Source organism: Mesocricetus auratus, unplaced genomic scaffold (assembly GCF_017639785.1).
Source record: "Mesocricetus auratus isolate SY011 unplaced genomic scaffold, BCM_Maur_2.0 Super-Scaffold_100004, whole genome shotgun sequence".
Classification (NCBI taxonomy): domain Eukaryota; kingdom Metazoa; phylum Chordata; class Mammalia; order Rodentia; family Cricetidae; genus Mesocricetus; species Mesocricetus auratus.
The window spans coordinates 5944090-5969543 of NW_024429189.1; the positions used below are offsets into that span (position 1 = coordinate 5944090).

Genomic DNA, 25454 nt, shown 5'->3' on the forward strand with positions numbered 1-25454 from the left:
TAGAATCTTGCATTACAGTTGTACATAACTACCCAACAATTGCTCAAGCCATTTTATCTATGCTCTACCAGCCAGGTGGGCACTATGGTGAGGAGGGGCTGCAGACCCCATTCTCTGCAGTCCAGAACAGGAATACAGTGGCCAGGGCTCCTTTGGCTGGCACCTTCTGTCCATAGGTCAGCCTTCATTCCCACCTGCAGTGAGTACCCAGAGTGCCTGTGACACTATGGATGGGAAGCAGGGCTGCCGAAAAGGAGAGGCTGGCCTGAACTTCTTTTCATGTCGCCTACCTTCGGGGGCCAGGCCTCAACCTTCCAGAAAGGATCTCTCTCCCACTGGTAACATGGTAGCCATGATAGCCTAGGGGTCACACTGGTAGCCTAGGGGTCACACTGGTAGCCTAGGGGTCACACTGGCAGCCTAGGGGTCACACTGGCAGCCTAGGGGTCACACTGGCAGCCTAGGGGTCACACTGGCAGCCTAGGGGTCACACTGGCAGCCTAGGGGTCACACTGGTAGCCTAGTGGTCACACTGGTAGCCTAGGGGTCACACTGGTAGCCTAGGGGTCACACTGGTAGCCTAGGGGGTCATACTGGTAACCTAGGGGTCACACTAGTAGCCTAGGGGTCACACTGGTAGCCTAGGGGTCACACTGGTAACCTAGGGGTCACACTAGTAGCCTAGGGGTCACACTGGTAGCCTAGGGGTCACACTGGTAGCCTAGGGATCATACTGGTAACCTAGGGGTCACACTAGTAGCCTAGGGGTCACACTGGTAGCCTAGGGGTCACACTGGTAGAAGCCTACACATTATAGGGCCTGAAAGCAAAATGGCACACAACTCTAAATCACAGCTGTTTCTGCTTCCCTGTCATCCTCACCTGTCACCTACTCTTCCTCCAGGAAGCCCTCCCATTCAGCTCTTTCTACCCCGGTGGCCCTCACGTGCTTTTGGCTGGGACTACTCAGGGAGCTCTGGATCCTGGACACTTATCCTCTCTCCCCTCCAGGTTCTGCATCCATGCTAAGGGCCAGTCAGGGGCTGACCACGGTATCCCAGAGCAGGCACAGTCTACCTCATCCAGCAGGTCTGAGGGACAGAGGCTGGAGGCCAGGAGCTAACCCTCTCTTCACCTCTTTCTCGAGCACTCAGTGTCACAATGGAGCCAACGCCACCACACGGCCTCCTGACTCGAGGAGGCCGAAAACCCCAGACTAGGGACACCAAATACACACCATTTCGGCCACCACTGCCGAGGGGGGATGTATTTCTAGCCACATGTGGAATTGTATATTTCCTAGTTACATTAAAGAAAAAACATATAATTTTTAAAAAGGGGTGTATTCAGCCCAACATACCCAGAATACTGCTGTTTCAACACACGATGAACACTCACCCATGAGTCACTATGAATTCTTACCTATCTAGTGTGCTTCACGTTCACAGCCCGGCCCAGAGTGAACCAGCCACATGTAACCGCCCAGGGGCCACCACATCAGTCAGTACAGCTATGGGGAGAGGCTGATTGGGTGGAGATACAGACAACATAATGTCACCAACTGCTGATCATCGGGACAGAAAGGGCAGGGAAGCCGGGCATTGGCGGTGAAGCACGCCTTTAATCTCAGCACTCGGGAGGCAGAGGCAGGTGGATCTCAGCGAGTCCGAGGCCAGCCTGGTCTTCAGAGTGAGTTCCAGGACAGCCAGGGCTGTTACACAGACAAACCCCGTCTTGAAAGAAAAAAAGAAAGGGTAGGGAATTTCTGACATGGCCTCTATGCATGGAGTCCCCGCGCGCTCTGCAGTGCAGCATAGACTCTAACAGCTCGTATCAGAAGCCAGCTCTGTGGGCCTGACGGGAGCTGGAGACACTGTGCCAAACTTCTAAATGGATGAGAAGTCCCCAGGCGAAGGGGAGAGGCATAAGCAGGAGTACCCACGGTGACTGTGGAAGCACCCCTAGGCACGGGAGTCACCCCAGTCTGTGCCTGCTGCCTCAGCATACACATTAGAAGTACTCCATTCCAGTCCTCAGACTGTCCAGTGGCTCTCCCGATGCCCAGACAGGTTACAGCCAGCAAAGCAGGACGTGTGGGTGCAGATTGGGCCTTAAGCTGGAATTTGTGTTGCTCAAGAAGCCAGATTCGCTTGGCTGCAGGACACCAGCCTGCCTACAGGCAGTGAGTCCTGTCTCTACCTTAGGACAGGAAGTTAGAACAGCTGGAGAGAGACAGTCAATCCAGTTGCCTCTCTAACATCCCTACCCTTGGGAGCCTGAAGGGTGAGGACCCTGCATCTATTTATTTATTTATTTGACAAGGCCTTTCTATTATCTTGTAGCTCTAGCCATCCTGGGGCTGGGGTTGCTGCTCCTCCTTAGGAACCTAGGACTAAGTTTACCATGTGTTCTCCTGTGTTGAAAGAGGTTGGGAACCTGGCCCTCGAAAGACAAATGTTAGCTTTACAAAGTGACCCACAAAGTGCCACGTCAGACGGGCTGAAACTGGCCTTCGGAGCTCGCGGCTCTGCTTGCGTGGCTGAGAGCTGGCCAGCTCCACCACACTCCCTCCTTCTCCTGGGTCCGCCACTGGCCAGGCTGCCTGGCAGGCGCGGCACCTTCGTGCCCTCTGGAATACAGGTGAGGGGGCCGGGCCTGGTCACTTCCTAGACGACAGCACCCACCTTTTCCAGGGAGCCTCTGCACCTACAGACGCAAGCCTGACCTGCGGATGTCCCGGGACCATCTAAGAGGTCCGTCCAGCGCTCAGCCCGGGGCTTGAGGCCGCGTCCCACCCGGAGGAGCCGTGAGGGAGGTTAGAGGACCGAGCCATCTGGCTCCGGCTCCTCTCCCTTGGCAGAGGCCGGCGGGCGCCATGAGCGCTCCCGCCAGCTCCAGACCAAAACAGCAGCCGGGCGAACTGCACCCGGCCGGCTGCAGGTGAAACCCGTAACCAAGCAACGGATGCGGCCCGGCGCACGCGCTGGTTCAACCCGTGGAAGGCGACAGCCGAGCCACTCGCGTGAGCAGGGTGACGCACGCGCAATCATCCCTCGGCGTCCAGGGGTACCCAACGGAAAAATGGGGAGGGGGAGGGCAGCAGGGCCCGCTGGGGCTTTGGACTCAGTAGAGCTGCCGGCTTCGGCCTTTCCAGACTGTTTCTCCCCGGGGGTCTCAATGGAATAACCCCGTCTTGTCAAATCCTAAAACGGGAAGCCTGCAGGACAGAACTGGCGTAACCAGGGAGACGCCGGGAGGCGGGGCCCGCGCTCGGGACCCGGCAGGTGGGTGAGGGGCGGGGCCACGGGGGTGTAGCTGTGAAGGACTGACGCGAGGGGCGGGACCTATGGGGGTGGGGCGAGGGAATGAGGCGGCTAAAGACTGGACGAGGCCGAGGGGCGGAGTCAGGAGGGGCATGACGAAAAGGGAGCGCTAAAGTAAAGGGGTGGGGCCATGGGGCGGGACAAAATGATGAAGGAGCGCAAAACTGGACGGGAGGGGACGGAGTCAAAAAGGGGCGTGGCGAGATCGAGGCGCTGACGAACCGGTTCGGAGCAATGCCAAGGGGGCAGGACAGTGGGGGCGGGGCAAGGAGGTGAGGCAGCGAAAGACGGGACGAAGGCGAGAGGCGGGGCGATCCAGGGGCGTGGCGCGCGCTGACGTAGCCGTCGGACACGTCGGCGGCGGCGACCGGAGCCGGATGTGCCAAGATGGCTGCGGCTGCTGCTGAGTACGCGGTAGTTCCCCCTACTGCCGCCGCTGTCGCCGGCTGGGTTTCAGTCCGCGACGCCTGAGAGGCCAGCTGCAGCTGCGCGGGTGAGGGCTTGAGCGTGTGGATCACGGCGGAGGCCCGTGGGCGGGCGAGGCTGTGGAGGCCGGGTAGGCGCTGGAGCACCGGGCCTAGCCCGGAGTGGCGAGCGCATCTCAAGAGACGCCGCCAGGTCTGGGGAGAACTACAGTACCGGGCCGCCCGGTGCTGAGACACCGGACAGGCCATGGACCGCGTCGCCTTGGCGGCTTGTCAGGGGGGCCCGCGATTGCCCGTCTGGACTGCGGGAACTGGGCGGCCACTGGGAAAGGTGTTAGCCTGGCCAGACTGTGACGCCTCAGGAGAAACCTGCAACTTCTTTAAAACGAAGGAAGGTGCAGGAAATTGCCGAGCATGACTTTTGCTGGGTACTGAAGCTTTTTGATTCTCGTTGCCTCCGCAGAGCTGTTGATGGGACACATTTTGATTTGAACCAGGGAGTAGCAGCATTTATTTGTAATCCCTTGGCTGGCGGAGCAGGAAAGGAGGTCGTGAATTGTTTTCTGTCAAGGTGTAGAAGGATGTCGGCATGGCCGTGGAGCGTCCAGACACTAAGTCCTGTAGCATCAACTCTGGCTGCTTTGCTTACACACATTTTTAAGTGACTTGTAGAGTGGTCGTACTCTGGTGGAGATCTCCTTTCAAATGTGTTAACTATAGACGTCTTCCATCCTGAATATGGCAGTAAGAAACAGCAGACTCACGGATTACTGTCCCTGCGGGTCCTTCTGCAAGTTGCAGCTCTGTGCAATCTCCTTGCACTTTTTCTCCACGAAGTCTTTCCTAGGGTTTCAGTGCTTATGTTTTGCAAATAAGGGGCAAAGCAGAAATTGGTTCTTCTTCCTTGAGCTATTACTCCTGGTGGCATTTACCTGAGTAAATCTCCAAATTGCCCTTGGAATTTTTTTCTGAGATGCTGTGAAGAGTTTGATATTCTGTTTTGCTTCTGTAACCGTTTGTGAATGTCATTGTGTCCTCCGTGTGTCTTCCTCACTTGGTGGATAGCCCTTCTTCTGTGGATGCTTTCTTCAACATTCTAAAGGCTGGGGCTCAGATTTGGACTTAGAAAAGAGGTGTTTGTCTTGTTTATCCGATAAGTGTATCACCAGCAGTCACCATGGAGGAAATTGTTGGCAGAGTGAAACTCATTACTATTTTGAGGGGAGTGCCCCTGTGGTTTAACATTTACAGCTGTTAAGTCAGTGGCAGTGAGAGGAGGGGATGTGTTTTAGTTACCCCAGTTACACAGAGTCATATTGGAATGTCTTGTGGGGATATGTATGTAGATATGAGGCAGTTGAGCTGCAGAGCTGGGTTTAGGAATAAAGCACCTTTGAGACCCATAGGACTCTCTGAAACAGGTGCTTCTTTGAAAAGGAGATAACTGGCTGAAGAGAATAAAAGTGTCTATAATCCCGAGATAAATGATACGCAGTTCATTATCTTTCCGTTGGTGGGTAAACAAAAGTAAAATAATAATGTCCCCGGCCTGTGATGGTGTACACCTTTAATCCCAGCACTTAGTAGGTAGAGGTAGGTGAATCCCTGTGAGTTCGAGGCCAGTTTGGTTTACAAGAGCTAGTTCCAGGACAGGCAGGACAACAAAGAGAAACCCTGTCTCAACCCTCCCCCCTCCCCCCCCAAAAAGAATAATGTTCAAGTCACAAGATTGTTCCACCTGAAACAGGCATATTGTGAAAAGCTCTGGGCATGGGAGCTGGGGGTTTTCTTTGTAGGTGATAGTGTTAGCTCATAAAACAGTTCCTAGTCTATTGCAATTGAGAAAGTAATTCCAAGTTTCTTACAAACAAAAGTATAAATTTAGATTCTGATAGGCAGCAACAGGGACTAGACCCTTTTAAGAAGAATCTATGGGTAGAATCTTAAGAGTAAATTTAGAAGAAACTTTAGGAAAAAGAAACTAATTTTGTGGATGCAGAAACTGGTTGCAGAGAGAGGTAGTTGCCCTGAGCTGCTCAATGTATACCCAACCTACTGATACCTGATGCATCAGCCCTGTACAGTGTATTGTATTTAGTTTTTGTTTGTTTTTAGTTGTTTGGGGTGTTTGAAATTCTTGCCTATTACACTTGCTAACCAGGTTTCAGGAGGAACATGGGAGTCTTTGTGTCCAGGCTGGGTCCAGATCCATGCTATTGTGTCCATAGTAGTTCTGCAACTGGTCAGATAAATAGGGATGGGGCAGCAGCTCTCCTACTTTTGGTTTGTGTAAGGTGAAACAGCAATGTTGTTTCTAACTTAAGACAAGAAGAGCCTAATGAACTCCTGGCATTACTTCTAGTCCATATGAAGGTTCTAATCAGTTGGATAGGAATCTCTATTGACATAGAAAGGAGTATATGTAGACAGTAATGGAACTGAGTTAAATAGAACTAACATTTAGGTAGGGATTAGAGACCTTTTGTAAATGGCTTTACTTAAAATACATCAGTGTTTTTATTTTAATCTGAGAATCAGAAAGATGTTCAAGGACAAAGTGTACATCTGTGAATTAAACTGCCTTTGCTTTGTTTTTCTGTGGATTAGCTAAACATTTTTTTTTCCTTGAGGGTGGTGCCAGGAAGAAGGTATGACAAAAGAAAAGGGCTTTCAAGGTGCCAGACTTGAACTGTGCCTTGTTCAAAAACAAAAAGTGCTGGTGAGGATCTTGCCCCCCCCCCCCAGCTCCTTTCTCTGAGGTTTGTTGGGATTTTGTTGGGATCCGCCTGTTAGAAATGTGAGTCTAGCAAAGCTGCTGTAAATTTTCTTGGACTTTTCTGTGGCAGCCTTGTTACAACTTCAGTGGTCAGAGGCAACTTTGTTTCACTGGTTTCAGAGGACAACCTTAGACATTTCACTTGGTGGGGTAAACATATTTAGTAACTTTATAACTATTTTAGGAAATGTAAAGTCTTCTTTTGTAGACTTAAAATTAACATTGCAAAAATCATGATATAGCCTGGCGCTGGTGGTGCACGCCTTTAATGCCAGCACTCAGGAGGCAGAGGCAGGAGGATCTCTGTGAGTTCAGACCAGCTTGGTCTACAAGAACTAATTCCAGGACAGCCTCCAAAGCCGCAGAGAAACCCTGTCTAGAAAAACCAAAAAACAAACAAACAAAACAAAAAGCATAATATGTATTTTTTTTCTTGATAGTGGAATTGGCTCTTTCTGGATGTGATAGTTGCAGCTTAGAGAAGTGTCAAGGACTAAGGAAATCTAGTAGTGTGTGTCAGACTGGTGATAAGGTTGTTTCTTATCCCTAACAATGTGGGGTGGGATGGGAAGAAATGGTTAAAATCACATTTAGTCTTTTTAGTTTCATAGTTTTATTGATTACAGCCAGGACTGTGAATCTGTAGGTTTTATATTCCTCTTCTGTTTTCTTTTTTAGCACAAATTAAAGAAAAGCTCCACCTGCCTCCTCTGTAAGCAGCATCTCCTTGAAGGAAAGACCTCAGCATGCAGCCACCACCTCAGGCAGCCCCAGCTGGTGTGGCTGGACCACCCCCAGCTGGGAATCCTCGGAGCATGTTCTGGGCCAACAGCCCTTACAGGAGGCCAGCCAATAATGCCCCAGTGGCTCCCATAACACGCCCATTACAGCCAGTAACGGATCCGTTTGCTTTTAATAGACAGACTCTTCAAAACGTACCAATAGGCAGTTCATCCAAAAGTAGCCTGCCCAATTTGCCTGGCCCAGCCCTTTCTGCTTTTTCTCAGTGGCCTGGTTTGCCTGTGCCTCCCACAAATGCTGGGGATAGTTCCACAGGACGTCATGAGCCTCTGTCAGGAGCTCTGTCACAGCCCAGAGCAGATACCAACCCATTTCCCCCTGCATCTACCCCTTCTGCACTGCCTGGGCTGGAGATGAGCAGGAGTGCTGAAATTGGTTCCAGCTCAGGACCTGAAGTACAGATGCCGCCATATCCACCTCACTACATTCCAGGAGTGGGTCCTGAGCAGCCTCATGGGGTCCATCTGAATGACAGTGGTTCTGGACCTGACCAACCCATGAATAGGCACACCCCACATGATGGTGCTGTGGCCCACGCAGCATCTCCTTTCTTCCCTCAGCCACAGATGCCGGGTCAGTGGGGGCCAGTACAGGGAGGTCCTCAGCTCTCCTATCAGCATCACTCACCCCGCCTGGAGGGACCTGTTCAGAACATGGGGCCCCAGGCTACCAGCTTGCCCCATTTCCCCTCTCCATCTAGTTTGTATCAGGGGCCTGGCCATGAACCCCATGTTCCACTAATGTCTACTTCAGCATCCTTGGCCAGTGGCGAAGGGAATGAGGTGGTTCACCAGCAAAGTAAAAATCCCTCATTGAGTAGTTTCCCCCCTAAACATACTTTTGAACAGAATTCCAGAGTTGGGAATATGTGGGCAAGCCCAGAGTTCAGGCAGAAGCCAGGAGTGAATCAAGAACATCTGCTAGACCCTGCCCATGTGAATCCCTTCACTCAGGGAAATAGCCCTGAAAACCAGGTGCACCGTCCCTTGGAGCCTGCAGCTAACAATGCCCTGCAAGACACAGCCTCTGGAGCTCTCTCGATGTTTTTTCAAGGGGAGGAGACAGAAAATGAGGAGAATCTCTCATCTGAAAAGGCAGGCCTTGATGACAGATTGGACTTGGATGGTTTCTCTTCTACCCCCAGATTGGGCCATCCACCACCACCTGTACATGGAACTGGTGGTGTCTACCAGGCCTTTCTCAAAGGCCCTAGCAGTGAGGCTGCTCAGGAAGGAGATGGCCAACCTTATTTTTCTCAGTCTTTGGGCATCCGGCATGACAGACAGACCACTATGACCCCTGCTAGCGCTATGTGGGGGGATACTTCCAGTGCTGGGACCCACTGTGCTAGTGGGGCACAGTGTGAAAATGTTGAGAACTTAGAATTTGTTCAGAATCAAGAAGTTTTACCACGTGAGACCCTGAATGTGGATCCCTCTTCCCTGAGCGATCAATTCCGACATGGACCCCTTTCTGGACCGCCTGTCTCTAGGCCTGTTACTGTGGGCCTCACCAGAGGTGGGGGGCTAAATCTTGAGGCTCCTGACATACCAATGCATCCTGCACGACCTGACAGTGTGTCATCCAGCTACAGCAGCCACAGCCACAAAAGTCCTCCTGGGTCAGCCAGACCCCAAGAATTGGTAGGCACATTCATTCAGCAAGAGGTTGGAAAACTTGAAGATGATACTTCAGGGAGTTTTTTTAAGCAAATTGATTCTTCTCCTGTTGGAGGTGAGACAGATGAGGTGACCAGGAGCCAAAATTACTGCAGCAGCCTGTCCCAACCCTCAACCCCAAGCCCTCCAAAACCCACAGGAGTATTCCAGACAAGTGCAAATAGTTCTTTTGAACCAGTAAAATCCCACTTGGTTGGAGTGAAACCAGTTGAAGCAGATCGTGCCAACATGGTGGTTGAAGTGAGAGGGACCCGGGACCTCCCAAAGAAGCACAAGGCAACGGCTGTACCACCTGATGCCACCCCAGGGAACCTGGAACAGCCACCAGACAACATGGAGACACTGTGTGCACCTCAGGCCTGCCCCCTGCCTCTTAGCACCACTGGGGAGGCTGCACACCTGGTTTCACACACAGCAGGGCCACCCTTGGATACTGTGCGCCCAGTGCCTGAGAAGAGGCTCTCCACCAGGGCCCAGGGGCCTGTAAAGTGTGAGAGCCCAGCAACAACTCTGTGGGCACAAAATGAGCTACCAGATTTTGGTGGCAATGTCCTGCTAGCCCCTGCTGCTCCTGCACTTTATGTCCCTGTAAAACCAAAACCTTCAGAAGTTACTCATCATCAAGAAAAGGGAATGACTGGGCAACAGTCACGGAAACCAGGACCTATTCCACCCTTGCAGAACCAAGACCCTCCTGGTGCTTCTGAGAACCTTGAGAACCCTCCCAAGGTGGGAGAAGAGGAGGCCCTTCCATTGCAGGCAAGTTCTGGTTATGCGAGTTTGCTGTCCTCACCGCCCACTGAATCTTTGCACAATCAACCTGTCCTGATTGCCCAGCCTGATCAAAGCTATAATTTGGCTCAGCCCATTAATTTTCCTGTGTCCTCACTGAATCCTAATGAGAAGAATCAGTCCTGGGGAGATGCTGTGGTGGGGGAGAAATCCATAGTGAGCAGCAGTCGGGCTCTCAGTGGTGATCCTGAAGAACATGCTGCTTTGTCTGGAGTTCCAACCAATGCTGTCATTGGCTTATCTTTGTCTAACAGTGTCCCTCGAGGTTCTGGGTCTTCTGAAATGATTGCTAGCCAGCCTGCCAGTTTGTTGGTTCAGCGGCTATCCCCTCCAATTCCAAAGAACTCATTTCCTAAAAGTCAGAATCCTAATGCAGAAAAGGGTCCTTCTGAGTTTGTTAATAGCCCTGCTGGAAGTACAAGTGTGATGCTAGTTCCACCTGCAAACAGCACCTTGGTACCTAATAGTAATAAGGCAAATCACTCCAGTAATCAGGAAGAAGCTGTTGGTGCCCTAGACTTCACATTAAATAGAACTTTGGAAAACCCTGTGAAAATATATAGCCCATCTCATTCAGATGGCTCAGCTCTTCAGCAGGCTCTTGCCAATCATCCCAGACAATCTGGGCCTGGGCTGCATAATCAGGATCATTTCTACCAGCAGGTAACAAAAGATGCCCAGGACCAGTATAGCCTAGAAAGAGCCCAGAAAGAGCTGGTACCTCCTCAGCCACAGAATTCTCCCCCACAAGTGCCCCAAGCCGCGTGTCCCGAGCCTCCAAATCCAGAAAGCCCACCCACACAAGGACAATCTGAAAGCTTGGCCCAGCCAGCAGCAAGTCCAGCTCCAGTCAACATGGGCCAGCAGCTGCTGTCTCAGCCACCTCAGGCCTCCAATGCATCGGTTACGTCTACCAACTCCAACCAAGCAGCTGTACGGTCAGAGCAGCCCTGGCTACAACCACCACCTCCCAATGCTTTTGGCCCAGTACCTCAAGACTTGGCATCCTACTACTATTATAGACCCCTGTATGATGCTTACCAGTCTCAGTACCCTTCACCATACCCATCAGATCCTGGGACGGCTTCCCTGTACTACCAGGTAAGAGTGCTAACATTTAACCATCTTTCTTTGCTCACTTTGTCCCCTTTTCTCCTCTGATGCTGTTTCTTTCAAGAATGGCCTGTCTTCAGACCCATGTGGTGTCCCTGAAAAATGTCTTCCCTGTCCACGGATGAAGGTCTTCTTTCAGAGGGTTGTCAGATTAATATGGTGGATTGCTTGTAATACCAGTGTAGTTTTTGTATAGCCCAATATCTCATTGATAAAGAGTGCCATGTTCCCAATAGCATTCATGTGCTTGTTACAGTTACAGTGCTGTGTGGGAATAGGTTAGCCTTTGGTAAATTGTGTGGGTTGTTTGTTTTTTTGCTGTTGTTGCTGTGCTTTGATGAAATGTGTCCCTGTGTCTCCCGAGCTAGGAGTGAACTTAAAATCCTTTTGCCTCAGCCTCACTTTTGTATGTGGTGATTTTGTTTTTGTGTTTAACAGGCTTCATTTAGCCCTAGCTAGCCTCATATGTAACTAAGGATGACCTTGAAATCTTAAAGTTCTTATCCTCCTGCCTCCACTACCTGAGTTGTGGAATAACCAGTGTGTGCCACTATATCCAACTATATGTATATTTTTAAAATTATTTATCTTTATTTTATGTGCATTGATGTTTTGCCTGCATATATGTCTGTGTGAGGGTTCCAGATCTGCTGGAACTGGAGTTACAGACAGCTGTGAGCTGCCATGTGGTTGCTGGGAATTGAACTCAGGTCCTCTGGAAGAGCAGCCAGTGCTCTTAACCGCTGAGCCATCTCTCCAGCCCCTCTTTTATAGATTTTTAAAACATTTATTTCTGTGCATTTGTATGTGTGTATGCATTTGCATGTGGTCACACACATGCCACGTTATGCAAAAGGTCTGGAGACAACTTTCAGGAGTTGGTTTTCACCTTCCACCGTGTAGGTTTCAGGATCAAAATCAGGTCGGCCAATTTGCTGGTACCTTTCACGAATAATTCCTATGACAGGAATAACTTTAGAAGTCTTTTATATCCTCCCTTGAGAATAAAATCTTAGAGGGAAAAGGTTAGATTATCCATGTGCAGTAACAAAAAGAGGTGAGGGACCCTAAACTTCTCAGCTACACACCAGTGACCCTGCAGAGTAAGAGCAGAATAGGAGGGTCCCCAAATTCCTTCCTGCCTCCTGCAAGCTTACAACTGCTGCTTAGGTTCTGCTTAATCCTGCAGTAATTTAAAATGGTGTTGTCTGTAAACATGCTTGATCACTGTTAGCTTTTCCTTACTTCTGGCTCAGACTCTTCATTACTCAAGGTAAGTGGATTGTGTTACAGAAAGGTGAAAGACCCAAGTCCTCCAGTGTTTGGGGCCAGGTGGTGTTAAATTCTTGTGTGGTCTGAGAACAGTTGGCACTGGCACTGTACAGGAAGATAGGTCAGAAAGAGCCTTATTGTAGCAGCTGGGCCAGAAGCTGTCATAGCCACTGTCTTATACCTTCTCGTCAGCCTGATGCGCCATCAGATATACATGTGTGAACAGTTACATATGTGCCCTCAAGACTAGTAAATTCTAGATTCTAGAAGAGGAGCCATAGCTATTATTTCTGTATGAGGGAATTTAGCTTTGTGGCCTGACCTTAGGCTGCAGAGGAGGTGGAGGAACAGATAGGTTGCAGGCTCCTTGGGAACCCCAAGCCTCACAGCTCTTCTGTGAGGGTGTATCCATGCCTCCTTATTGCTGTGGTGCTCAGTAGTCAGAACCGTTTCCCATGATTTTATGTTACCTGTCAGCTGAAGGCAGACATAAGGTTTCTGCACATGGAGGATGAGCTGTGATTCATGCTCATATCACCTCATCTCTCTTCAGACCTCTACCTGTCTTATGGGGCCTTTTTTCAGAGATAGAGCAGAGGCCATGGTTTTTGTTAATAAGAGGGCTAAAATCCTTATCAGAATCAGACATAATTTTTTAAAGACAGGTATGATGGTTCTTGCCTATAATTCTAAGACTGGGAAGGCTAATAAAGGTGGATTCTACAAGTTTGTGACCTTGTGACCGGTGTGAGCTACATAGTGAATTTCAGGCCAGTTTAGGCTTAAGTATAAGACTCTGTCTCAAAGCAACAACAACAAAAAACCAGAAACCTCCTAAATAAACAAGCGATGAGATCTCTTTGTGAGGCTTTAAAAACCGGTAAATGTAGGGTTCATTCACATGGGTCCCTGGTCCTGTTGCTTCAGTGAGGTGATGGCTGGTGCACATTTGTGTTGTCAGCTCATATAGACTTCATGTTTAAGACTGTAGGAGGAAGTAAACCCTGAAGGGCTTTAGGGAGAGTCTGCTGGCTGCCTGTTGATGTGGACTGCACTGTAGGCTTTGTTCTCATGAGAGGATCCTACTCACCATACGGCTCTTGGAGAGTGGGCATCTGAAACACATAGAGCTAGTCCTGGTCACTCAATGTCTGCTCTTCATAGAGTCTAACAATCCCCTAAACTTCTTTTTTCACAGGATATCTATGGCCTGTATGAGCCTCGATACAGGCCCTGTGACAGCTCAGCATCTGCTTATGCCGAAAACCATCGCTATTCGGAGCCTGAGCGGCCCAGCTCCCGAGCAAGTCACTATTCCGACCAGCTCACTCCCAGGTGGGAGCTGCGTCCCATGCGGCTGCTTTACTCTCATACTCAGTTGTTTGTATTGCTGGCTCTGATGTAACTTAGTGATTAGAATAATTCTTTATCTGTAGAGAATTCTACAAGCCCTTTTAGTCAGCATGAGCAAACAGGAACTAAGCACACTGCCACTTGCAGCCCTAGCAGAGCTGTTAATTAGCTTTTGTCCTCAAACCCTAGCTAGGCCAAACCCTATGCAAGGCTGTTAAGAAGTAGATGCTAGTCGATGGGTTCCTGGCAAAAGCACACCACACCCATTCTGCTGGCAGTTTGATGGTGCATGGTTAGAGCTCTTAGACTGCTGTAGATGTTCTCAAAGCCTTGAGAACATTGATCACAATGATGGCACAATCCATAGATCCATCAAGTGCTCTATAATACAGGGACTGGAAACTGTGGTCTGTGCCTGGCTCTGCCCACTTTGCTTGGCCCACCACCCCCACCTGCTCCCTCAAACTTGTATAGTTTCTACACTGGCTATCCATGTCTCTCTTTTGTAGTCACAGGAGATTTGGAAAGAACCCTGACCTTGTGCCCTCTGAGTAAGTCTGTGAGCCAGGTCAAAGTTCCATCTGCATTATCAGTTGTCCAGAGCCTGCTTTTGATCTTGTGTCCACTCCAGACCATTGCACAAAATAGCGGGGTATGGGCCTTGGTCACTGTGGACTCTGCTACCTCAGTTCCTGCAGTTGTCCTGCTTAGTCAAACCCAGAAGTAGGTGCTCATGGTAGCTGGCTTTGCTACAAAGGATGTGTCATTCTTTTGCTTAGCAGCTCCCAGCTACTAAGGTTATATGTGCAATTGCTTTCAGAATTTTCTGTAGGCAGGTTCTTGGAGGCATTTGGTGACTTGTGTGAAAACAGACTATTTTGCATGTGAACCTTTGTCCATTTAGCTAGCCCTAGTATACCTTGCTCAAAAAGTACACTCTGATCTGTGTGCAGGCCTGCATCATTCTTGGTCTTTATGAAATAAATACTGAAGCTTAGGTGAATTCTGGAGTACCTGCCTGATAGATGTGAGGCTCTGTGTTTGATCCCTAATACACATACACATATACATGCACATGCACATGCACATACACATACACATACACATACAAGAAATGGGCAGAGACAAAGAGAAAGGTAGACACTTGATTGTGAGAAGATTCTTGGGATCTTAGATTGCAAGTAGCATTTGGACTCATCCAGCTTAGCTTTTTGATTCAAAGTCTGGGAGAAGACAAGAGGCACGTGAATCTGTTTGCTGGAGTGCAGGAGAGAGAACATGTGGACCAGAGCCAGAGTGTGTCTTCCCACTGTGTCATTTTGTCTTTCACATGTCTGCCTGCAGTTTCATTTAAGAATTAACTTACAGTGGCAGGCAGTGGTGGCTCACACCTTTAATCTTAGCAGTTGGAAGGTAGAGGCAGGCGGAACTCTTGAATTTGAGGACAGTCTGGTCTACAGAGCAAGTTCCAGGGCAGCCAAAACTACACAGAGAAACCCTGTCTTGAAAAAAACAAGAAACAAAACAAAAAAATTAACTTCTAAGAGTGACTGTATGACACAGAGCCTCAGGCCAGGTCAAGTCACCGCTCTTGTGATTTGTCACCATGACTGCAGCTTTCCCTTCAGCTCTTGAGGTCCTCTGAGTGTCTTCAACCCTCATTTGTCACAGCCTGCAGGAAGTCTGTTCTTTTGTCTCCTCTGTCTATGTGTGTGGACACTTAGTGTCGATGTGATACTCAGTGTTAGGAAGATAAGGTCACTGTCGGAGCTGCTTGAGGTGGAACACATTTCTCATGTGTGTGGCTATGTTCTTCCTGAATTGAGTGTAGCTAAGTTGGTGAGAGCAGTTGAGGTCGTGGCATGCTCTTGATCTTGCTCTGTATTATCGAGATGTTTTTTATAGCCATTGCCATGCAGATGAAAGTCTGGAGTGGCCAACCTGAATGAAACCTTAAGGCTAGGCTGGTGATATTTCTGTGGCTGGGCAGCTGGGTGAGCAGTTGCTACACTAGCCAAACAACTAAGCTCAGCTGAGTAGTTTCCCCAAAGGGTATCAGAAAATTAAAGGACAATGTTTACTGCTGTTGAGAATCCCAGAGTACCAGAAGCACTCCTTTGAGTGAATCTCACCTTCTCCATAGTGAGTTGGGGCATGGTTCAGTCTATTGGGCATAGAAGAGGCTAACTCCTTATTGATCTGCTGGCCCCAGCCCACCTCACAGATCTGCTCCTCTAAGGCCATGCTGAACACAGACAGCTAGTGACCTTCCCTAAAGGCTGTTAAAATTACCATTTTCTTGTTGCTCACAACTGTAATCCCATTACTGTGGAGGCAGAGGCAGGAGGACTGTCATGAGTTTAAAACCAGCCTAAGCTATACAGTGAGACTTGTCTCAAAAACAAACAAAAAAGAAAAGCAGTAGGAATTTTAGGTTAGTTCTGGGCTTAGTGCTTGTTGTTTCTGCTTAGTATGACATAAAAACTTGTTAGGATGCAGCACTGAAACACAAGAGGAATCAATCCTTTTGCCGAATACAACTTTTGAGGAGCTCAATTTCAGGTAGCTACAGGGTGGAGAGTCCGTAGTCTCATCTTTTTTTCTGCTTTTAATCTGTGAATTTTCCATGGCTGAGGAGCTTTTATGAATGCCTGAGTGTGCTTTTTGGGGGTTGGCTAATTTCTCACTGCATTTTAAGAAACAGATACTATATTTAACAGCTCTTTTTTTTTCCACCCCCAGGCCAGGGTATCCTGAAGGATACTATAATTCTAAGAGTGGATGGAGCAGTCAGAGTGATTACTATGCAAATTATTACTCCAGCCAATATGATTATGGAGGTATGTTTAGAAATTGTAGCCATTCGCAGGGAACTGTCCTACCACTGCCTGTGATCATGCAGCCATGTACAAGTCATGGCCTGGCAGGTGAATCAAGATCACTCTTCCTTTCACTGGCCAAAGTAATTGAGAATTCTTAGCATCTGAGAGTGATCATTTTGACAACTTCATTGAAGAGTCACATTGTACCCACATCATGGTGTCTATTGTATTGCCGTGAAGGATAGTGACTAGTTCTGAGACTTTCTGGTCCACTTGTAACTACTCAAGTATGAACTAATGAGGCTGTGGTGGAATGTAAGACTGGTTCCCCAGTCACACCGTCACACTTGAATGCTCAAAAGCCATATGTACTGATGCTCGCTCCTTGGTGACGGATGTAGCATGTCCATTGTGGCAGTTCTAGTTACTTCACAAGCCTCCATACTTACCTTCCACAAAACATGTCCTGGGAAAAGCTATGAGTTCCCTTAGCAACCCTGCTGTATGCTGCTGTACCACAAGGCCTGCAGTCCCTTAACATGTCTACATGGTGTTTCCTTATGCCTCCCAGGGCTTCTCTGCCCCTTAAACATTCGCATTAATTTAAAACAGGAGTGTTGTACACAGTCCCCTAAAATGTTTGTTTATAATATTAATATTTCTTTTTAGAGTTAGCTTTTAATGAAATTATTTCTTAAAATATCCTGAAACACAAGCTGGAGAGTTAGCTCAGCTGTTAGAGCACTGACTTGCTGCTCTTCCAGAGGACCTGGCTTCAACTCCCAGCACCCACATGGCAGCTCACAACATCTGTAACTCTAGTCCCAGCGGATCTGGCACCTTCACACAGACAAACATGCAGGCAAAACACCAGTACACACAGAAATAAATCAATCTTAAAATATATCCTGAATCATGTTAGGACAATAATTAATATAATTTGTAGTTGAGATTAACTATTAAAAAGTATTGTCAAGGCTGGGGCTGTAACTGTGGTACCTAGATACACACCTGACACTTGACTATTCTTAAAGCCTTAAGTTTTATCCCTCACATCTCAAAACAAACCAAAAAAAGTGAAAAAGTACTTCATATAGAACTCTTGTAGTGGCTTTCCTTTTTTTTCATCCAAATACGTGTATTGAGAGAACAGCCAGTGACTGCCACCTCATGCACAGGAGGCAGCTGGCCTGTCCGGATCGGGACTCATTCTCTAGGCCATGCCTGTCCTTTAGTCCTGAAATCCACCTGCTCCGGAGCAGCTGGGTGGGTCTTCTGTGTGTTGCTGCTGCTCTCATCTCTTCACTCTTCACTTACAGACCCAGGCCGCTGGGATCGTTACTATGGGTCTCGCTTCAGGGATCCTCGAACCTGGGACCGGAGATACTGGTATGACTCTGAGCATGACTCATACAGGAAGGAAAGCCATGCTCACAGTGACAGGTTGGTGAAATGTACATGTCTGAAGGAAGTTGGAGGAAGCTGAGGTGTGCTCTTGCTTGCTCCTGTCTTTGGGAGTAATCACCTATAGTTCTGGGCTTCTGGGAAGTAACCTCTTAGTATCTGAAAGAGGAAGTATTGGCCATCCCTCCCTAGACCCCCCCTCTGGCCTATTGAGAGAAGAACTGGCTCAAATGTGTTCCTTCCCAGTGGCTCTGGGAGGACCTTAAATCTGCCTCCTTTCTTCAGTGTCTCATCTCCATCCTGCCCATAGCCCAGGGAAGGAACCACCTTCAAGTTGCACCTGCAGTGTGTTCTCTAACATCACCTGCATCCGAACCTAGGATTTGGTTTCTTGTGCCAGACCTGCAGGTTTAGCTATTGCTAGCATTCTTTTTTTTTTCTTTCTTATTTATTTATTATTATTATTTTCATTTTAAATAGCTTGTTTTACATGTCAATCCCAGTTCCCTCTCCCTCCCCTCCTCCCGCACCCCTCCCCCATTCCCCCCAGCCTCCCACCCTATCACCATTTCCTTCCACATAGGGGATATCTAGAGTCTGCCATTTCACTCAGGGCAGGGTCCAGACACTCCCCTAAGAGTCCAGGCTGAGAGAGCATCCCTCTTTGTGCTATGGACACATGATGTCTGTTTGTATTCCAGGGATAAACACTGATCCACTGCCCAGGGCCCCATAGGTTGCCCAGGCCTCCTCACTGACACTCACATTCAGGGGGTCTGGATCAGTCCCATGCTGGCCTCCCAGCTGTCGGTCTGGGGTCCAAGAGCTCCCCCCTCATTCAGATCAGCTGTCTCTGCTGGTGTTGCCAATTATTGCTAGCATTCTTAAGGATGAAGATAGCCTCAGGATAGAGGGACAAGGGGAGGGCAGTGAGCAGTGAGGACTAACTGCAACCTTAGGAAGTTCCTGGGTAGTTATGTGGTGTTCCAGGGAGTTGCCCTTCCAGTTCCCAGCCTTGTCCCTGTTTACTCTAGGCCTGAGAAATGTGATGATCACTGGAGATATGATCCTCGTTTCACGGGGAGCTTCGATGATGACACTGAGCTCCACAGGGACCCCTATGGAGAAGAAGTAGACAGGCGCAGCATTCACAGCGAGCACTCTGCTCGGAGCCTGCGCAGTGCTCACAGCCTGCCCAGCCGCCGAAGCAGCCTCAGCTCCCACTCACACCAGGTATGCTGGGCGGCTCGCTAGGGGGAAGAGTGTTAATTAAGTCTTAGCCACAGCTTTGTCTCTGCCTAGTTGTAACAGTGTATCCACAGTCTCTCTGGCGCTCATGGGAACTCACTTTCTCTGCTTGATTTCTTTCCAAGAGCCAGATTTACAGAAGCCACAATGTGACTGGCGGTTCCTTTGAAGCCCCTCATGCCCCAGGCTCATTTCATGGTGACTATGCCTATGGCACCTATGACAACAATTTCAGCGGTGCCCACGGTTTTCCAGAGTACAGCTATCCTGCAGACACCTCCTGGGCTGCTGTGGAGCAAGGTGCGTCTCAGCAGTTCAGATTGAATCCACCAAGTTGAATTTGAACAAGGGAGTCCCTCTGCACGCTGTGCCCACTGTCATGCCTGACTGTCATGGCTTGTTGGTACAGGCCAGAGCTGGCCCTGATCTGAGAGCTGTCTGTTTGACCACTGTGCATTGTTAATGTGTAACTTAGAGTCTAGTCAAGCCTTCTCTATGTTCCCACACTGGCTTTGTGGGCGAGCAGTCTTGGAACTCCCGGTTCCCCTTGAGAGACTCTTGTTCTGATTTGTGCCAGTATCCCATTTGACTTCCTCCCGAAAGGTGTAGCTGAGGACTCTTCTGTTTGAAGCACCAGTCAGTGAGAAACAGTTTTTGTGTATGAGTTGCTCAGCTCTTTTGCTCTTGGGTGCTCTGTGACAGTCAGCCTGCAGTTGAGCTGGGCAGGGAGCTTGGGCAGGAAGCCTGAGCTGGGAATCTGGTGCAGAAGCTGTTAGACATGGCCAGCTAGCTTATTGTTTTTCTTCCTGTTTATTTAACTTCAGTTCCATCAAGACCGACCTCTCCTGAGAAATTTACGGTGCCTCATGTCTATGCCAGGTTTGGTCCTGGTGGTCAGCTCCTTAAAGTGATTCCCAACCTGCCTTCAGAGGGACAGCCTGCACTGGTGGAGATCCACAGCTTGGAGGTAGGCATGGCCCCATGGCGCCCTCTGTACCCCTTGGAAAGCCTTGGGAAGTGTGCCTTCCTGGGAAGCTTAGGCCTATAGGACTTTTGTTTCATTATTTAGAGACTGCTCTTCTAAACTCAGCACTTTAAGTAGGTGCTGTGGTTGTTAGATATGGGTTGATTGTATGTGCTTTTCTGCCTTCTTTCATGTTTTGACAGTGGATTTTTTGTTTTGTTTTGTTTTTTAGTAATGGAATGAGACTAGGGCACACTTTCTCTGTAGCTTCAGAAGCCTCTCTTGTCACATTTGTCAAGACCCAAATAAATTTTTCTGTTTAAAATTTGAAAACCTCCATTGTAGTTCATGCATGCTCATATAATGGTACCAAGTACCTTCACCCTGTGGATGGAGGGATGACCGTGGTCCCCGGATTGGCTCTGTAACTCAGTCTGCTGGTGGTTCTGACTGTATATGTGAGCTGCTTTGGCCCTCTCATTGCAGACCTTGCTGCAGCACACACCTGAGCAGGAAGAGATGCGCTCCTTCCCAGGACCCCTTGGAAAGTAAGGCTCCCTGTTGCGATGTCTCTTGACAAAATGGAATAATGGCAGCTGCTGAGTTTGGCTCACAGTTCTGGAACCACCATTCACTGAGTGTTCATTCTTTCCCCAGAGATGATACCCACAAAGTAGATGTTATTAACTTTGCACAGAACAAAGCGACAAAATGTTTGCAGAATGACAGTTTAATTGACAAAGAGTCTGCTAGTCTTCTTTGGAATTTCATTATTCTGCTATGCAGACAGAATGGGGTATGTTCTCTTTTACTCTTCAGTGTTCTCCCTGATTGCCTTTAGTCTCAGAATCTGTTTCCTATTCCTTTCCTAAGCTGTGGGCAGTGTCAGGCTTGCCGTACAGTGCTTCCTCAGGAAGAGCATCATGGCAGCAACCTGGGAAAGTAGGAGGAAAGGGAGGTGTTGTAAGATTTGTGGTGAACTGACACCTCAGCCCTTATGGGAGACTGAAAATCAGTGTGTCCCTGCCCACATGGAAAATCAGACTTCTTTCCTGACGTCTAACATGTGCTACCTGTGCAGACCTGGCCAGGCTCTGACAGCATGGGAATTTCTTATCATCTGGCTAGAAACCCTGTTTCTAATAAAATCTTACACTGCTTCCCATCTGACCCTGTAGACCGTGGTGGGAACAGACATTGCAGAGCTTTTGTTACGAGACCACAGAACTGTGTGGCTTCCTGGGAAGTCACCCAACGAGGCAAACTTGATAGATTTTACTAATGAAGCCGTGGAGCAAGTGGAAGAGGAGGAGTCAGGGGAGGCCCAGCTCTCATTTCTCACAGACAGTCAGACGGCGACCACCAGTGTGCTGGAGAAGGAGATTGAGCGGTTCCGTGAGCTCTTACTATATGGCCGCAAGAAGGTAGGCAGCCCTGCAGTGTGTCTTCTGGTGTCTGTCTGTTGGCCCAGGGAAAAGACCAACCTCCTCCAGGAGGCAACTGGGGCAAGTGCTGTTTAGGGATGATATCTGGCCCTATGCCTGACATCTCTGGAGGTATTAGTAGAGTTTTCTCTGAGAAGGGCCCATGTGGAAATCCGGCCAGCTCAGTTTAGTCATTTAGAGAGGATGTATGCTCATCTGTGTGCAGAGTCCTGGGATGAAGTCATCTTAAAGACTGAAGTTTCAGGCCAATCCTGTGTATTTTGGTTAAGACAGGTTTTATATACCTCAGGCTGACAGTGTGCACAAGAGTGTTGAAAGTAGCTGGGCGGTGGTGGCACACACCTTTAATCCCAGCACTTAGGAGGCAGAGGTAGGGGTATCTATGAGTTCAAGGCCAGCCTGGTCTACAGAGTGAATTCCAGGACAGCCAGGGCTACATATGGAGAAACCCTGTCTTGAAAAACCAAAAAAAAAAAAAAAAAAGTGCTAAAAGCATGCACATTGGGGCAGAGGATGTGCTTAGAGTGGGAGCCACTTCATACTGGCTCATGGAATTCTGTGTCAAGGACATCTGATAGGCCTAGTTCTCTGTCCTTCATTATGATCTACTTAGGAAGTTCATGGTTTTAGTCTGGTTTGGATCTAAGAACTGAACTGAATCATGGGCATGATAAGCATATACTCTCAAATACACTCCAACTTAAAAAGGTTGTGGCCCAGGGTAGCGTCCAGTTCCTGAAGTTCTGTGACTACAGGTGTGCGCCACCACACCTCACTAGAAAGCTTATTTTTTGAAACAGTCTTGCTATGTTACCCAGGCAGGCCTTGAACTTGTGGGCTCAAATGGTGGTTTTCTCTCTGTTTCCTGGGTAGTTGAGACTATAAGCGTGTGCTCCCACACTCAGAAAAAACTCTTATGTGGTCCTTGAGATTTTAATATGGATGTTTCACAGATGGTTGGAATCATAGACCCTATTGGTTTTTGTGAATATTTTACTTCTATTGGTAAGATTTTGCCTCCTTGTCAAAAGTGCTCAGTTGTACCACAGACTATTTGGGGTGAAGGGAGACTAAACCGAGGATGCTGTTTGTTTGGGGAGTGTATTCGAGGCAGCCTATGTCACCTGGACAGGGAACCCATGCTGATATTGCATTCCTCATGTTGTGTGTGCTGCCTCCTCACACAGAAGGGAGAATAAAAATACTAGGTACTCACTAGAGGGAAAGGGCAGAAGGACAAGGCTGGACTGTCATCTATAAACTATTTGTCTTTTGACTTGCCATATTTGTCCTTTTTTGGGTGTGTGTGCATGACAACATGTGGTTCTGCCTGGTCTAATAGTAAGCAACAATCTGATCATTCTCATGAGCCCTGAAATGCATTGCAGGATGCTCTGGAGTCTGCCATGAAAAATGGCTTATGGGGTCACGCTCTGCTACTTGCAAGTAAGATGGACAGCCGGACACATGCCCGTGTAATGACCAGGTGAGCTAGCACCCCTATATAGTTGTATAACCTGACTTTGGCACTCAAGGATCTATCCTCTGCTGTAGGGCTTTCAGCTGTGGAGTCATAGGCTTCCTTGACTCTTCTTGGGTTATACTGTTGAAGGAGTTTTAATTCTTTATTGCTTAGTGTTTAATATTTTCTGTAAAACCTCAGTAAGCTCTTCATTCTGACAGTTGATAAAGGGCTGAGCGTGGGCTGTGGTTTCTTGTAACTGAGCCAGAGATCTCCCCATTCTCTGTACACATAGGTTTGCCAACAGTCTTCCAATCAATGACCCTCTACAGACTGTCTACCAGCTTATGTCTGGACGGATGCCAGCTGCATCCACGGTGAGTGTGCAGGTCTCCAGGACATGAGTGGAGGCCCTGTGGGATTTGTGCATGCTAAAGACTTTGACCATGGGCTCTGTCTGAAACCTGTGTTTCTTGTCTTGCTTTCTCATTGGGCTTGGCCATCAGGAAATTAAAGGTGACAGTCTCTGAAGGATAAGGATTTGTTTGGTGTTCTCATTGTAGTGTTGTGGAGATGAGAAATGGGGAGATTGGAGGCCGCATCTTGCAATGGTTTTATCCAACCTGAACAACAACATGGACGTTGAGTCTAGGACCATGGCTACGATGGGCGATACTCTAGGTGAGTTAGATGTGAGGTGGGCCTTTAGCTGTCATGTGGTAGACCCAGAGAATGGCTGTGTGCCAGGACCCATAAGAGACATGGCAGATCTTAGTAAGTCTGATGTTCTATGACACCGTCCCTGGAGAGTCTCCCAGGACTGATGAGGTGTGGCTGCTCTTTCTCTTCAGCATCAAAAGGCCTCCTGGATGCTGCGCACTTCTGCTACCTGATGGCCCAGGTTGGATTTGGGGTTTACACAAAGAAAACCACAAAACTTGTCTTGATAGGCTCAAATCACAGGTAAGGAATCAAGTCAACATAGCAACTGTCCTTAGTTAATTTGGAAATGGCCAGTTGTGCATCTCTGCCACATGATGGGAAATGCTTGGGATGACCTGCTCCGAGGTTGGTGATACCAGTAATTGGCCACTTTTCAAAAGGAATAATTCACTTCTTCCACAGTTTGCCATTTTTCAAGTTTGCCACCAATGAAGCTATTCAAAGGACGGAGGCTTATGAGTATGCTCAGTCTCTTGGGGTGCACACCTGCTCATTACCTAACTTCCAGGTGAGCAGGGGCTGTGCGGGGGTGGTGGCCAGTGCTCACCAGTGCTTGCTTGGTTAGGGTTTGAATTCTCACAAAAGTAATGATGAGGTATTTTGTTTTGTGGTTTTTTGTTTGTTTTTTGACACCTTGAATATAAGTTTATCAAAATGGTATATTGAATAGAGAATTTTTATTTATATTTTTGTTCTTAATATTTCAGACTAGGTTTCAAGACCTTTTATATATAAGGTTTTGTTTGGTTTAGTTAGGTTTGGTTTTTCGAGACAGGGTTTCTCTGTAGCTTTGGAACTCGCTCTGTAGACCAGGCTGGCTCGAACTCACAGAGATCTGCCTGTCTCTGCCTCCTGAGTACCGGGATTAAAGGTATGCACCACCACCACCTGGAATATATAAGGTATTTTTAAATGAGATTGTATGATTTTACCCAATATATGCATATGTGTGTGTGTGTGCACGTGCATGCGTGCGTGCGTGCCTGTGTGTGTGTGTGTGTGTGTGCCTATGTGTGTGTTAGCAAGGAATATTTACAGTGTGTCCATGGTGCCGGGGGTGGGGATGGGGTGCATGCCTTTAATCCCAACACTCAGGAGACAGAGGCAGTCGGATCTCTGTGGTTCAAGGTCAGCCTGGTATACAGAGTTCCAGGACAGCCAGGGCTACATAGTGGTACCCTGTCTCAGAAAACAAAGAACAACAACAAAAACAAAACCCACTAAATAAATATATAGTTTGCCCATGCCAAAGACAGTTGTCTGGATGTCTGGCAGCTCCAGGACATCAGATCTTGAACTGCTAGCTGTATCAGAGGTGTTATGAGGAGTGCAGGTGTCAGCTTTGGCCCTGCACAGGCTGCTGTGGTGCACAGCACCTAAGATCTCAGGAGTAATGGGCGGCCCCAGGATTGGGACAGTGCACTTGATAGGAGTTCCAGCACTGTGATGGTGTACTTGTCATTTCAGGTGTTTAAGTTCATCTACTTGTGCCGCCTGGCTGAAATGGGCCTAGCCACACAGGCCTTCCACTACTGTGAAGTGATAGCCAAGAGTATCTTGACACAGCCTGGTGCATACTCTCTGGTGTTGATTAGCCAGTTGATTCAGGTAAGGATCTTTTGGTACCTTCCTGTTGGCATTGTGCCAACTCTGGGAAGACTCAGGCTTCATCTTGCTGGGCTTGGTGGTGGGGTTGTGGTGAGTGGTACTCAATAGAGTGACACCCAGAACCTACCTTAGATACTTCAGTGCTCTTGGGTGGCTGTTTTGGCTTTGAGGAATTAATATAGGAACTCTACAGGTACCCTGCGCCCATGCAGAAATTCAACCATAAGCTTCAAGATGAAAAGAT

At 48.4% G+C, this 25454-nt stretch overlaps 1 protein-coding gene across 5 annotated transcripts in view; it reads left to right on the forward strand.

Annotated features, from left to right (window-relative positions):
• The first annotated feature begins 3663 nt into the window (after positions 1 to 3663).
• Sec16a (SEC16 homolog A, endoplasmic reticulum export factor) overlaps positions 3664 to 25454 on the forward strand; it is a 36713-nt gene continuing 14922 nt past the window's right edge. For 3 of the 5 annotated variants that reach the window (XM_013123298.3, XM_005083647.4, XM_013123300.3), the window contains exons 1-17: positions 3665 to 3816; positions 7203 to 10897; positions 13380 to 13516; positions 16277 to 16374; positions 17676 to 17799; positions 18795 to 18993; positions 19134 to 19308; positions 19833 to 19975; positions 20459 to 20520; positions 20630 to 20768; positions 21151 to 21396; positions 22806 to 22903; positions 23175 to 23256; positions 23443 to 23560; positions 23731 to 23842; positions 24005 to 24110; positions 25070 to 25210. In XM_013123298.3, coding sequence (XP_012978752.1) covers positions 7271 to 10897; positions 13380 to 13516; positions 16277 to 16374; positions 17676 to 17799; positions 18795 to 18993; positions 19134 to 19308; positions 19833 to 19975; positions 20459 to 20520; positions 20630 to 20768; positions 21151 to 21396; positions 22806 to 22903; positions 23175 to 23256; positions 23443 to 23560; positions 23731 to 23842; positions 24005 to 24110; positions 25070 to 25210 — 5607 coding nt within the window. In that variant the 5' untranslated portion in view covers positions 3665 to 3816; positions 7203 to 7270. Of the gene's footprint in view, positions 3817 to 7202; positions 10898 to 13379; positions 13517 to 16276; positions 16375 to 17675; positions 17800 to 18794; positions 18994 to 19133; positions 19309 to 19832; positions 19976 to 20458; positions 20521 to 20629; positions 20769 to 21150; positions 21397 to 22805; positions 22904 to 23174; positions 23257 to 23442; positions 23561 to 23730; positions 23843 to 24004; positions 24111 to 25069; positions 25211 to 25454 lie in introns of all 5 variants that reach the window. The other 2 variants (XM_013123301.3, XM_021235059.2) reach the window with 2 other exon arrangements.